Below are 14,598 nucleotides of genomic sequence, written 5' to 3' on the forward strand. Positions count from 1 at the left end.
TGGAAGCCTCCAGTCGACTGAGCCCCCTCCGGCTGCATTTTCATTCCTCCCCAGCCCCTGCTCACTCACTGGCACTCCATTGGGAAAAAGGGAAAGACGGGGGGATGTAGTGGTGCCATTGATCTCTCCGCACTGGCTGAGCAAATCCTTCCCACAACCAGAAATGACCAAGCAGAGGCTGGCAAGCTCCCTCGCCTCGATAAAGGGAGCAAAAAGCCGCAGTTGCTGTGACAAGGTTTTATTGTTTAGTGAGGTTTGGCTGCAGGTTCACACTTCACATTTCCATGTCTTTCAGGTTGAAGGGGAGGATGACACAGACAGGGGGTGGGGTGGGGTGGGGTTAGGGTGAAGGGAGGGGAGGGGAGGGGAGGGGAGGCAGCTTAGCAATGTGTCGCTCCAAGCCAATGAATTCTCCCATTGTCATTCGCTGAACCATGATATCCCTGGCTTTCCAGGACAGTGACTCATCCAGTCTGTGTGCATAGAAAATTAAATATAATTTATGCTTTGCTAATTGAAACCAAATACAAAATTCAATCTCCTGTGTGCCGGGAATGCTGACATTTAAAGAGGGGAGACAAAAACCCAAATTCAACCGGAAGCTTTCTGAGCGGGTGACTCCTTTGGAAGAGAAGCCGTCTTCTTGTGGCAGAGAAGCAGGGAGGCTGAGGGGAGGACGCGGCACCCTTGTGCCTACAGGGCATCACCAACGCCATCCACAAAGGGGAAGAAACAAGTCCCGGCTTCGTTTTGTACGGTGGGGGGGGGAGCTCCTTCCCGATCTTGTCAGGCTCCAGGCCAGAAAAATCCCCATCTCCTCCTTGACTGTGAAGTGGAGCAACAACCACACGAAGAACGAGCAAGCAAGCGAGCGAGCAAGCAAACAAACAGAGTGGCCCGTGTGACTTGTGCTTCGGAGGAAGACTGGGATCCTGGACACGTTGTTTCCCCCACGGCGTTTTTCTTCCCCACAGAGCAGGCCCACTTTCCAGGAGACCCAGCCCCTCCTCTCCTCTCCTCCCTTCCCTTCCCTTCCCTTCCCTTCCCTTCCCCTCCAGCCCTGTGGGGCCCAAGTCCCAGTCTCAGTAGTTCAACCCCTATCAAAAATAAACCTCTGAACATATGGTGCAGGATGTGTGAAATGGCTTCGCTTGATCTTCCCCAGGCCCACCGGCAGGAAGGCGGTTCCTTGTGCAGCCGAGCAGCGGGCGGGGGGGTCCTGAACTGGATGTGCCTCCTGGCTCCCCCCTTTTGCCAAAGCCTTGGCCACGGTTCCCTCCCTGACTTGCTCCCGCCAAGAGTGGGAGGGGGGCCACCAGGAAAGCACCCTCGGCCCTTGGTCTCCTGTTGTCCAACTCCGGCTGGGCTAGAGACGCCGAGGGATGGAGAGGGGGCCGTCTCTTGCCTGGCACGAATCTGGCAGCCACTTCCGTCCCTTGAGCAAATTTCCCCGTGGTCACGGTGGCAGATCAGGGAGGTCCTGGGTTTCCGGGCAGTAGGCGAGCTGGACCCTTCTCCTACCTCAGGCAGCATCTGTGGGAGGGCAAAGAAGAAAAAGCAGCAGCCGCGGGGTTAGCAAAAGCCGCCAGGCCACACCTGCCCCACAACACCCCCCACCCCTACCCTGGCCAAGAGCAGCAAAGATTTGGCTCCCTTTGGCTTCGGACTGGGCGCCCAGCTGGACTCTGCGTGCAAGCTGGCAGGTCTGGGCTGGGCAGCGACCCCTTTTCACTGGCAAAGCTTGTTGCTCCTGCGTCTTCTTGGTCTTAAGCCAAAGAGATCCTCAAGAGCTTGACACTGGAGAGGGATCAGGGAGGGCAGCTATTCTGACATTGGCCTTTCTCTCTACCTCCCCTTCCCCCCCCCCCCGACCAACTTGGGTGGGTTGGTCCAGTCCAGGAGGGTCTGAATAGGGGGCATCTTGGAGCCCGGAAGAAACCAGAAGGGGTGGGGGTGAGGGTGGGCATTCGGTAACAAAACAAAAGACCAAGCAGTCTGTCTGCTTCCAGGAGAAGTGGAGCAACTTTCTTCTTCTTTATCCACGGTACTTAAACTTCCCTCCAGGAGCTCAGCAGGATGGATCGTGGCCGGGCTGCCTGATGGGATACTTTTGAGTTGTGTGGAAGGTCCCTCCTCAGGGTGGCCACTCTGGAAGTTAGGGGTCATCCCCCCCCCCAGTCAGTCAATGTGGGGTGGGTGGGGAAGCATAGTTTTGGCACAATGTTAAAGAAACCCGTCCCCCAGCCCACCTGGATCCATTAATCACTGTAAATTAAACTGCATAATAACACAGTTCTCATTTAGCAGAGGAAATGACAGTTTAATAACATGTGAAACAATTTAAATCCAGCCCTGCTGCATATTTCCAATTTTCTTGTAGTAACAATTTTATGGCTTGGAAATCCAGCCGTTGCGGGTGATGCGGGGGCAGGGGAGGGGAAGAAGAGTGTTTTATGTCAGTTGCGCTTTAACACCTAATTGGGCTGATAGGATCCGACATCTCCATCTCAGGGAAACACCCCCCGCCTCCTGGAGTCCAGACTCCAGCCAAGATTCGACTGAGCGGTCCAGCACCTTCTTGCCTGGCCTGAATGGGCAAAGGAAGCAAACAGGGTCTCTGAGCATCCAGGCAGCCTTGCGGATTGCTCAGCGGGTGCCAGCCTCCAGTGGCATTTCCTCCTTCTGCCAAGCAAGCGAGCGAGCAAGTAAGGTGTTGCTGGCCTTGATCAAGAACAGTGGCAAGCCGGGCAGGAGGCCGGTAAGAGATTGGCATTGCCCATGGCAGGGTGCCCAACGGACAGGAGGAACCGATGGAAGTGCTGAGATAAGGAAGGAAGGAAGGAAGGAAGGAAGGAAGGAAGGAAGGTAGGTTCCCAGCACTCTCCAGGTCAACTGAGGCAGGTGTGGGAAGAGATCACAACTCAGACTGCAGCGAGGTCCTGGTGGGGCCCAGGAATGGTGGGGGAAGAGGGACTCGAGTTCTGGAGGTGGCCTTCTTGCCTAGGCAGCCACAGACAAGGCCCAGAGGCCCAGCCAAGCCCAGGGCAGCTAATTGCAGCAGGCTGGACATGGGGCCGGTTGTTCCTGGTGGGCACGGTGCCGCCTGTGTGGTTAAATGGCAAACCACCCTGCGGGTGCTTGAAGCCCTATTGGGCAGCACACAAGTGGCATGCCTTGCACTTTTTCTGCTTTGCTTTTTCTGGGCGCTCAGGCCAGTTCTTGCCTCAACACCCTTTTGGCTTGATTCTGACTATGTCTTAGGGATAAGAGTGCAAGGCCTCTGGGGCCTGGCATTTTTGGGAGGGGGTCAGGAGGCCACAGCAGGGACCTGGGCAACCCAAGGGAATGGCACGGGATGGGCGCATGCCGCCTTGCTGACCCCACTCAGCTCCCGTGGAAATGGGCAGCCTCTTCCAGCAGAAGGTCCAAGGCTTGTGCTCGGCTTCCCTCAAGAGCGCTGCCGGTAAGCCTGGCGCGCCAGTGCCCTGCCAGTCAGAGCGGGCTGCTCCACGCTAGGTGGACCAAATGCAACTCAACTCACTCACTGCCAGGCAGCCTTCTAACTCCCTCGTAACACCCTTTTTTCTCAGGGGGGAGGGCCGTCATAGCTCTGGGGGTCTGAAAAGGTTGAGACCTGGATTCCTGGCATCTCCAGGCATGGGTGGGGAAACGCAGGCTGCCCTTCCACACAAAGACGTTTTGAGCAGAGGGGCTGGAACTGGGACACAGCCTCTGGCCCCTGTGTTCGTTTACCTCTGGATCAGGGACGTCTCCTCCTCGCCTGCCTCGAGGTCACTTTTCCCCCTCCTCCTGCTCCCACTGGAAATCTTGGCCTGTCATTTGGTAAAACATGACGTTGAACGGCTTGTAAAACTTCCTCAGCCGTAGGATGACGTCCCGGTCGATTTGGGGATGAGGGCGGCCCTTGGACTTGCCGAGGCAGCGGGGAGGGCTGCTCTCCTCGGGCTTCTTGAGGCAAGGGAAGCCCTTGGTCTTGTTGAAGTGGAAATGCTTCTCAGAGATCACCCGCTGGAGGCCCAGGAAGTCCTGGACCTTGCCCATCTCCCCAGCAGGGTCCGTGATCAGCCGCTCCCCGCTGACAAAGTGGATCTGGGAGAGGGGGAAGTACTGGAGCCAGCTCTCCAGGTGCAGCGCGTAGATCCCGATCCGGATGGCGCTCCAGGAGGCGTCGATCAGTCCCAGGGTCCGGTTCTTGAAGGCCAGCACCTCGAAGGTGGGGATCTCAGGCTTCTTCGAAAGGGTCTGGGTGTAATCAGAGATGGCCCGGGTGACGGGGTCACGCACAACCACAACCAGCTTCGTCTCCTTGGCCATGGAGTGGATGCGCTTTGGGGCTTCGTTGGTGACAAAGTAGCTGGGTGTTTTCTCCATGGTGAGTTGGCCTTCCAACGTCTTGGGCATCAGGTCCCTAGAGGAGGGGCAGGGGGGGGGAAGAGGTTAGATTGGCCACAGGTGAGTGCGGGGGGGGGAGTTGCCGGACAGCCCCAGGGCTGCTGGGGTCAATTGGGTGGAGGAAGTGGGGGTGAAGCGGGTCTTGATGAGTAGGCATGCACGCAGATATGCACAGGTATATGGGAAGGGGGGGCAGGTGGATGTTCACCAGAACCACACAAATCAGCTGAGGAGCAGCAAAAAACCCCTCTCCCCCTCCCCCAGACGGTCTCCTTGCTCTTCCTCCCCACTCTCTCTCACACACAGCGAGGCTGGGAGTTCAGCTGGGGCAGGGGGGGCCCTCATGGACCTAGGCCTGACTTTCCACCTTCAGCTTCGAGAATGACAGAAATGAGCTGGGCAGAAGGCGGTCGGGTCGTCCGAGCCTGGGAGGTGAAGCAAGAAGTGCCCCACGCACTGGCTCATCCCAGCCGACCAGCTGCTCCTGCCAGGCGCCAGCACGGACCCTCCTCCGGCCGGTCTGCTTGGCCAGCCGGTGCTTTCGGGCTCCTGAGCCCTGATGTCAGTGTTAAGGCTGGTCTCCGGAAGGAGGCCATTATACAGTCAATTTGCCATAGGCGTATGTAGACAAAAGTTAATTGACAATAAACCTGTCCCGTACCTGCTGGAGCAGCCAGCCATCTGCTCAATTAAGTCTATTCACTGCAGAGCCTTGTACCAAAGTGGCACATTTAGGATTACACGAGACCTTTCTGTTATGATGACATGCTTTTAAACGTCTCCGCCAATAAAACCTAATACAGACGGAGATCCCCTGCCTCTTGTCCTGTAATTAAATTTATTTACTATCTTGCGCACCAAGGAGGAGCGACTTTCCTTTTATCTTTCATTCACACACTCCGTCAGTAATTAACTGCCGCTGGGTTTTGAGGTTCCCAGGCAAGGGCTTTTTATTAGCCAGGAGGCACCTGTCTGCTTATCCCATGAAGAAAGGGAGAAGCCAAGTGGCCCCTGGCTTGCCTGGGTGGCTACTGTGGCCACCAGAGGACGGTAGAGGTCGTAGCCATCCGGGCGAGAGCCAGCGGAGCGGCAGGAGGGCTGAGCAGGTTCCTCCCAAGGAACTCCCACCCCAGGAGGTGGGCAGGAGGGGACGGTGGCAGGGGCTTCGCCTGGCCTGGAGCAGCTGCTCTGGAGCCACCTTTCATTTTGGCTCATCTTCCCATTGCCTTTACACCTCTCCTTCCCCCCAGGATGGCACCCCAGCCATCGTACGATGTAATGATAAACAAGTGCAAATAAAAAGGACCCGAGTGACTCATATTAAGGATCCGCGTAACAACAGGGTCTGCGCCATGTCCCAGATGGCCTGGGAGGAATAGCCTTCTCCGTGTTCTTGGAGAGTTCGACAGAACTCCCGGGGCCTCCTTGCTTTCCGCACGTCTCTGAAGGCCTGCTTGGTGCTTTCCTTGTTGTGACCCAAGAAGCAGTGTGAAACAATTCCCCTTCTGCAGGAACCCGCAGCCTCTGGTTGCATTAAGGCGCCTTGCACGCCTCAGCAAGCTGCAGGGGGTTTCCCTTCTCTATCTCTGGCTGCAGCAGGTGGAAAAAGGTGGCGGCGGCGGTCCTGGGGGAACTGCTTGGAGCAAGCCCTTAATGTGGCAAGGAGACGTTTTCTCAAAGTGTGAATATTGCATGTTGCCACCTCTTCCCCTCCCCTGTAGGGCTTATTGCAATCCAGATGATCCTCTTTATTCCTTTGCTCACAGCTGTCATGGATCTCTGCGTAGGTAGCCTGCTCAGTCTGTGGCAGCCGCTTCCCACTTGCCTGCTAGGAAGGATCCTTTCTCAGCTGTATTTTTATGCCTTGCCTGAAGCCCAAAATGTTTGAGGGCAACTCCGCAGGGCGGGCAGCAGCTGGTCTCCAAAGAGGAACCAGTGGGTGGTGGTGGTGTTGGTGGTGGTGGTGGAGGAGGAGGTGCACAAGCAGCAGCAGGAGGACCTTTCCTCGCTTCCTGCAAACTGCACAGAGCTGGCTGCTCACCAAGGTGGGGGCCCAGCATCTGTTTTCCTCTTTAGACCAGAAAGAGAACACACCACTGCTTGCTCAATCGCTGGCTTGCTTCCTTCCTTCCTTCCTTCCTTCCTTCCTTCCTTCCTTCCTTCCTTCCTTCCTTCCTTCCTTCCTTCCTTCCTTCCTTCCTTCCTTCCTTCCTTCCTTCGCTGTTTGTACATTAGCACGTTCCAGAGTAATTGCTTGGGCTCTCAGCTGTGCCCCGTGAGTATCCCAGCCAGGCGGGTGAGGAATTTTCAAGGGGATTGAGCCTGCCTGCCATTAAAGGCAGCAATCTGCATGAAAGCCAAAGTCTATTTGCTGTAAGCCCCGGAGTCAAATCTCTTGTTGAATTTGTTCAACAAAAAAGAAAGATGGAAAGAAAAGGATTGGGTGCAGGGGGGGTGGCGGGGGGGGAGGGATGAGAGGTTGTGCTGGAATTTGCATCGAAGTAATGTCTCGCAAATCTCTTTCTGGTTTCTGAATCCATATTCAAGACCCAAAGCATTAGCATTGAAATGTTGTGCTTAATGTTGGAAATAATTTTAATCTCTCCAAAGCCCCACCACCAAAGCATGCCCTCCAATCCCTTTGAATAAGTAACCTGAGCCCGGCAGCTGCCACTCCATTATGGGTGCATATGGCTCTAATTCCCTGGGTGTTTTATTTTAACAAACCTTAAACACCATGGCTCTTAAAGAGCTTTGCAAGGGAACATCCTCTGGGTTGTGCAGATGCTCCTCTTGGAGGGTGAACCCCAGTACCAGGCAGTCATGGAACCTCTTTTGCCCCGGCTGAAGAAGAACCTTGGGGGTGGTTATTTATTGCATGAGCTGCTCAGGTCTCTCTAGCTTGCAAGTTCTCTTGCCTTGTTTTGTGATTGGTCAACAGGAGGCAAACAAGGGCTGCTTTTGCCCAATCACAAACTCAGAGGAGACTTCCACAGCTGAAATACTATGGTGCTCTGCTTACAAGAGCATCTGCTTGCGCTTGGCACTGCCACCCTCAATGGGCTGCCACAGACCTGCTTTGAGCCCAAAGACCATTCCACAAAAGGGCTCCTGAAGTTGTTGTTGTTTTTAAAAAAGTATATATAACAGCAAGACAACAATAATGCTAGAAGTCACATAACAACAGCAAGAGCAGGGAGAAGCAGTGGAAGGGCTGGGGCATGCTGTGCCTTAAGTGCTCAGGGAAACAAAGCCGCCTCTGCTTGGCTGGGTGGCCCCTCTGGACGTTGGACGGAAGGAATGGCTGGTTGATCCTGCAAAACCCTTCTGTGGTTTAGGAGGCGTTTGCCCAGACTTGCCCAAGTTCTCTCCCCACATTTCATTCTGCATTTTGCATGCAAGAATTGCTTTAATTGCTCCTTTCAGAAATGGCTGCCCTTTGCTCGATCTTTTCTGATGCCACACGAGGTATGCTTCGCACCTGCCTCTTAGATCAACTCCCTGGATGTGGGTGGGTGGGTGTCTTTGACCCTTCAGGCAATGACAGTTTCTCACAGTGGTGTGTGGCCTGTCATGTAGGTGTGTTTGAATGGAGGCCACACTGGTGTAACTAGACACTCCTCCTCTCACCTGACTTACTGAGCGAGCCCCGGGTGCCAAGAGGGGCAGAGGTGAAAGGACTCCCCAAACGCTGCCAGAACCTTCTCAGGGAGCAGCCAGGCAGAAGGCAGGATGCAGATTGGGGGCACACGATCTAGAGCACAAGGTGCAGAAGGCCCAGATCTTCTCTGCCCTGGGACCTCCATGGTGGTTGCAACAAATGTACTTCCATCTCTGCCTGCACCACTCAGTTCTAGGCCAGCTGGACAACAAAACAGCCACAGGTGATGGAGTCCCCCCCCACCCCAAGATGCTCTCAGGCAAGGGAAAGCCAAGGGGAGACTCCCCGAGCCTCCGAGGTGGGCTTGCCAAGCGAGATTCTGGAGGCCTGCTCTTCCTGCTTGTGAGCCTCTCACTTGCGGAGAAAGGTCCTTTCCCTGCACTTCCAAAGTGCTACAGGACGGAGGGTCCTCCCAGCCGCCGATACGTCCCCTGAGCCCTTGGACAATGGAAGGCAGGGGAGAGGTTAAATTGCACTCCTCTGCTCCATTTCGGGCTTATGTCTTGCTGGGCCTCCCTTTTAGAGCCCCCTCCTTTGCCAGCAGAGCCAAGGCCCCGGCAGCCTCCTGGTCTGGATGGGTGCCACTGAGCACAACGGCTCCTGCTCCCTCCTTCCTCAGCACACATGCCCACCAAATACGTTTTGAGAATGTTACCATAACAACTAAGGTGCTAACATCAGCAGCAAGCTGATAGGATCAGAAAACAGAGAGGAAGGAAGGGAAGGTCAGGTTGCTACAGCACAAGGAACATGGATCTGGAAACGGTGTCTGGAGAGGCGGTGTAGGAGAGCCCTTTCCAGCCCCACTTCTTAAACCCTGGAGGCCTTGGGCCAGAGTGTCCCTGAGTGCTAAGGGTCAGCCCTGGGCCTGCTCCCTGGGTGGCCATGCTGGACCCATAGGAAGTGTCATGGGCTGGTCTCCCTAGACAGAGATGGCACCAGCATGAGTGAGACAAGGCTGGGCGTTCGGTGCCCCCCCCACGGGCCCCCCTTGACAGGGGCTGGACTCCATGATCCAGAGGGTCCCTTCCAGCTCTGCAGTTCTAAGATGATGATGATGTTGACCGTAGGCTGAAAAGGTCACCTGAGAGCAGTAAGCCAGGGTGGGCAAAGAGAAGCCCTCCAGATGTCAATGGGTGGGCTTTACACCACTGGCTGTCCTGCCGAGGGCTGGGCAGGGGAGCTGCAGTTTCCCCTAGGGAGGGCCAGCCATTGCCTATCCCTTCACAAGGCAGTGGAAGGCAGCCCCCGCACCTCTGTGGGCAATGAGCAGAAACATCTCCTGGAGACCCCTGTGAAAGAGGAGGAGGGGGCAGCTCAGTGGGACTGGGACCTTTGACTGGGGGGTGGGGGAAGACAGCACTCTCCTTGGTGGGTGGGTTAAGCTGAGCCATAGGTCTGTGTGTGCTGGGCCCCCTGAAAGCCAGGAGGTGGAAGGGTGTTCAGAGATTCATGGTTAAGCGTTTTAAAAGCCAACTGGCTTCCGTTGTTAAACCTCTAAGGAGCTTTCAGGAGCCTTCTCTGCAGTCCACAGAGTGTATTGTCTCAGTGGGCTAGGGTGAGGTGGGGTCTGTGTGTCAGCAGCAGGATGTGTCTCTCTTGATCCCTCCCTCTCTCTCTCTCAATTCCTCTGTCTTTTGATTGCTGCCCTGTCCCTCCTGTTTAGGGCTCTGAGCCACCTCCCTTCTGGATCCACTTAAGAGCCTCTCACCCTGATTGCTCTCCCAAAGCTCTGAACTAAACCAGATGCAACCAGAGAGAGGGAGAGTCTGTGGCACCCAAAGGAGGCTTTTAGGGCCAAGAAGAAGGACTTGGCTTGGGGTGGCGGCGGTGGACACAAGGAGTCTGGAGGGGAGACGGTCATTCCAGGAAAGAGAGACCACACACTAAACCACAAGCAAGGTTGATTTGACTCAGTTGCCCAGTCAAATCCCTTTGGGTGCCACCCTTCACCCCAAAGAGGCAGAGATGTCTCTGAAGAGGGATTGATACGGCAGGACGGCTGAAAGAAATTGCTGAGAAGAAAAAGCTGAAGATCTCTGGGGCGGGGGGAGAAGATTCCCATTTCCCCAAAGAGCATGGGAAAGGAATCATCCTCTGAATGGAACTGCACAGCTGGATCAGTCTAAAAGGGAAAATATGAAATAATTTATCTTAAAACTGCACAAACAGCCAAACCGGCCAGAACTTGTTCCGAGGCTCAAGGTTGAAAGAGCTATCCATGGTGCTGAACTGCCTCTGGGGCTCGGGCTCAGCCCTGCCCACACCTCCTCTCAGCCTCTGCCTAAAACCCAGAAGGGACTTGCTGCCAGTTTGAAGCCAGAGCCGCTTGCTTGCATGAGGGGAGTGCTAGCTTTTATACAGGTAGCAAGTCACTTCCAGAGAAACACCTAGTCTCCCTCCTGTGGTCAACATTTCGGGTGTCAGGGGCTCCGAAACGAGGCCAGAGAAAGTCCCCTCCCATTCAGGCAAGAAGGAAGGAACCCATTTTTACTTGTCAAATACCTCTGGAAGGGACGCCAAACTCAACCTGGCCTCATGGCACAGCGGACAGCGTCACTTGTCCCCTGGTTGGCTGGATCACATGGCCAGTGAGGTAAACCCCTTGGTTGTTTAGAAAAACATTTAAAGGTAGGATTTTAATTGTAGATCTGTCTCAGGTATTAAGGCCTTCTGGGACGGAGAGGGTGACCCATGCAGAAGTAGGAAATCATAAAACCCAGAAGGCTTGACTGCTTTGGCCACATATGAGAAACACAAAGCAGAGGCCGACTCCCTTGTCTAGAGAAGCTGCAAACGGAGCTGGATTAGCCAGGATGATGGTCAGAGTGAGAGACGAGGGGGAGCCAGAAGGAACCACCGATGGAAGATTGGAGAGAAAGGTAAGGTTTTGCAGGAGGGGCCTTGGGGGGAGGGGGGCAGGTTCTAGCACTTTTAGCTGCTCTTGAAGGGCACCGGAGCCTCCTCTGGAGGAAATCCTGCCAGCCAGTGGGGTGGACCAAGTAGAAGGCAAAGCAGCTCATGCCAGACTGAGCAAAAGTAGGCATTTGATCCCCATCCACCCCTACCCCCACCCTTAACTCCTACGCATCCACACCCACACACAACACACCCACAGACCTAAAAACACATCCTCAGTCCTCTTCCCCCCCCCATCCCCTCACTGTCTCACACACACTCAGGCAGGCAAGCATTCAGAGGCACCCTGAAGTAAAGGAGAATTACAGAAGAAAGGGGGGAGGCGTAAGCTTGAGCCTATGAGGGAGCAGCCCATCCATTTTCTGGAAGAGACTAGCCCTTCCTGATGCCAGCCTGTGCCATTGCTGCTGCCACCGAGGAGATGGACCAACCCTTTGCCAAGGACCCCCCCCCATCCATCACACTTGCACCCTAGGGCAATGGAGCCCATTTCTCCCACAAGCTCTGACCGGCAGCAGCTCCCAAAGCATTACCAGCCTTCTTCCTCTTGTTCCTCTAAGACAGCCAGAGAGATGCCCCTGCCCCACCACCCCTCTTCCGAGCCATACAGGGGGAAAAAGCCCCCTTGTTCTATAGCTAGGTGTTCGTTGGCTGCCCAACTGCCCACTCTGAAGTCTGTCACCCTCCTTGCTTTGTGCCTGCTCAGGCTGAGGGCCACTCATTATGCATGCACAAATGGTAATTCCCCAGCATCTGCCTATGGAGCTTCCAGCATCCTTATTATTCAAAGCATTTCCCCCTCCCATAATTGACTAGCTTGCCATATTATGGCCCTTGCATCTCCGCTATTCTATAGGGTGCTTAATTGCAACAGAGGTGCAATCAGAGCCAGCCAGCAATGTGGCTGGTAATTGACTGAATTCTAATAACAGTTAATGCTGCAGAGTGTGAATGTAGGAGCCAGAAGAGGACGGGAGCATCCTGGCCTAGATCCATGAGCAGCAGCAGAAGCAGAAGCACCACCAGCAGGATGATCTCCGCCTGGAGAGGTCTCCCAGCACACCACACCCTGCACTTGTGTGCACTCACACCTGGGACGATGCTTGAGCCGTTAACACAGATAGAGTGTTATTGATATGAGTTTGTACATTTCATCAGATTTATTTTTTTTTTGCAGTTTTCAGCAAGATGTGGCCTCCATTGCTGTCCAAAGCATTTGGTCCAAATCGGCTGAGACAGAGAATAATCAAGATTTATGATGCTCATTCTGACTCCGGATCACACACTCAGTGCAGCTGGAAGAGCTCAGCTTCCACTGTAAAGCCTGACTGGCATCCACTCCTCTCTCCCCTGCTTGAGCGATTTAATGTCCATCCTGAAAACTGTCAAAACACTTCTGCTGCTGCAGATAACAGCCAGAGAGAGGTCTCTCTCTCTCTCTCTCTTTCTCTCTCTCTCTCTCCCCCCCACCCCCGGCTCTCCCCCTTCTCAACCAAGGGGGCCACCTGCACCCAGGAGCTCCTGCCAGCCAGGAGAGTGGCTGTGCCTGAGAGGTGGAGAGGGCGGCACCATAAGGGAGAAGAAGCCTTGAGGAAGGGAGGCCCTGAGACAGATCCAGCCAACCTGGCATCGTTGCTGAGCATGGCACCGAAACAGGAAGCCATCTGTTGCCAAGCAAATGTCACGGTTCCTCCCGTATACATTCTCTTTCGCAGCATAGAGGCTGCAGGATGGTGGATATGATCAGCCACCAATGTGTGAACACAACGTCTACATAAACAACGTTAACAGAGGTAATCAGAGGCATGTTGGGTGTTCCCAAGGAATTCTGCAGGATCTTCCTGTTTGCCAACAGTTGCTCTGCCCACCGTCCTCTCACACTTTCCTGCTGCGCGCAAGTCACAAAGGCAAGGAGCAAAGGCACCCAGAGAGAGGCCTTTGGTTGGCCGGGGGGGGGGCAGCCAGGACTGAAGGGATGGGTCCTCAGGGGACACCAGACAGCAGGCAGGAACCATGCGAGGCCCAGCCATGACTGGCGTGCAATTCAACAGCCCTTCCTTTTAAAGGAGGAGCAACTGGCGATCCTTTGAAGGAGCAGTGGAGGAAGAAGAGGGATGCTTGTCCATCCACAGAGCACTCTCCCCCCCCCCCGACCCCTTCTCCCCTGCTGTGCTTAAGAGGCCCCTTTGGAATGCACAGGCAGCCGGAAGGGAAAAGCTCACCGCCACTGCCAGGCACGGCTGCTCCTCCGTGTGGAGCCCCACGGCTGGGGGGGGGCAGCTGGGGCCACCCCTCGCTCTGCTCTCCCCGCAGATGCCTCCCCTTCGCAGCTTCACTGCCACCCTCCCTCTTCTCACCCTTCCAGGACAGCAGGCCACACCGGGGGTGGCCCCTGCCGGTGCCTACCGCTCACCCACCGCAATTGACTGCCATGGAAAAAGGAGCCCAAAGGCCTCGCCCGCCGTATCCGTGTACCTGACATCTGCAGGGATTGTCCTTAGTGAGGAGAAAGGGAGGGAGGTTTGCCACAAAAATATTATTTCTTTTCTGTCTTTTGATGTTGGCAGCAAAAGGTCCACACCTTGGAGAACTGTCACCCACCTACCCTGTCATCAGAGGAGAAATGGCGGAACCAGCTCTTTCCTCTTTTGCAGGGTTGGGGGTGGGTGGGCAGACAAATGAGCCCCCCCCACCTGAGGTTGCTCTGGGATCGGAGGGTCTGCTTCTCCTTGGGACCTCTGGAGATGGACAGCCTTGACCTCTGCCTCCCCCCCCCCCAATCTTAGCTTCAGAAGGAAGCCTGCACTCCCTGGGTGGGGGCATCTCGGGGTGCCCGGGACGGTTCCATCCTGCCTGAAACAGGGAAGTTTCTGTTGCTGAGCCTGTAAGGTAAACAGAGCCCTGTTTGGGTAAACAGAATTAGTGGTGCTGAAGAGCTGCGGGCATTGCTGCACGGACTGATTAGCATAAATGCTCAACATAAACCAATTAACACTCTCTAGTCAGCTTATCCCATGTCACTTAACACAAACACAAAGCCCAGTGCTAAACACACATCGATTTCCCCATAAAATCCAACACCCTTTAAACCTTAACTCGGCAAAGCTAAAACTGCTGAAGGAGGAAGAGGAGGAAGGAAGAGGAGGAAGGCCCAGGGTGGCAGATCATCTCCCCCAACCCCTAGAGAGACCGAAGAGGGCCCAGCTGCCCCGTCTAGGGCCCAGTCCCAAATATCCTGAAGGATCTGAGCTGATTCCATGCATTTCAGTCGCACCAACGTCTTGAATAAATAAGCACCGAGCCAAAGTTTAAATATTGGATGACGAGGCAGCTTGATGAGAAGCATGTGTGAAAATGATCTCTGCCTCTCATTGATCACACTTTCAGCAGGGCCTGGCAGCACAAGCCGGGGTGCCCGGGAACACTGGCTGTGGCAGCTAATGAGCATGGGGGGGCAGTTTCTTGCCCCCAAACAGGGCCTGCTTTGAGCACCGTGTCCTCCTTTCGGCTGGTGCCATGAGGGTGAGGGAGCCGGAGGGAGGCGCCGGCAGGAACTGCCAGCATTGTGTTCAGCTGAGAGATAATGTGTGAGTGTGCGTGCGTGC

At 55.0% G+C, this 14,598-nt stretch overlaps 1 protein-coding gene across 1 annotated transcript in view; it reads right to left on the minus strand.

Moving 5' to 3' along the window:
• Positions 1-1,317: 1,317 nt before the first annotated feature.
• Positions 1,318-14,598, minus strand: part of LOC110084999 (heparan sulfate glucosamine 3-O-sulfotransferase 4) — a 49,760-nt gene continuing 36,479 nt past the window's right edge. The window contains exons 2-3 of the mRNA XM_072982567.2: positions 3,754-4,429; positions 1,318-1,533 (exon numbers count right to left, since the gene is read on the minus strand). Coding sequence (XP_072838668.2) covers positions 3,793-4,429 — 637 coding nt within the window. The 3' untranslated portion in view covers positions 1,318-1,533; positions 3,754-3,792. The remainder of the gene's footprint in view (positions 1,534-3,753; positions 4,430-14,598) is intronic.

Source organism: Pogona vitticeps, chromosome 13, assembly GCF_051106095.1.
Source record: "Pogona vitticeps strain Pit_001003342236 chromosome 13, PviZW2.1, whole genome shotgun sequence".
In the NCBI taxonomy this organism is placed as follows: Eukaryota; Metazoa; Chordata; class Lepidosauria; order Squamata; family Agamidae; genus Pogona; species Pogona vitticeps.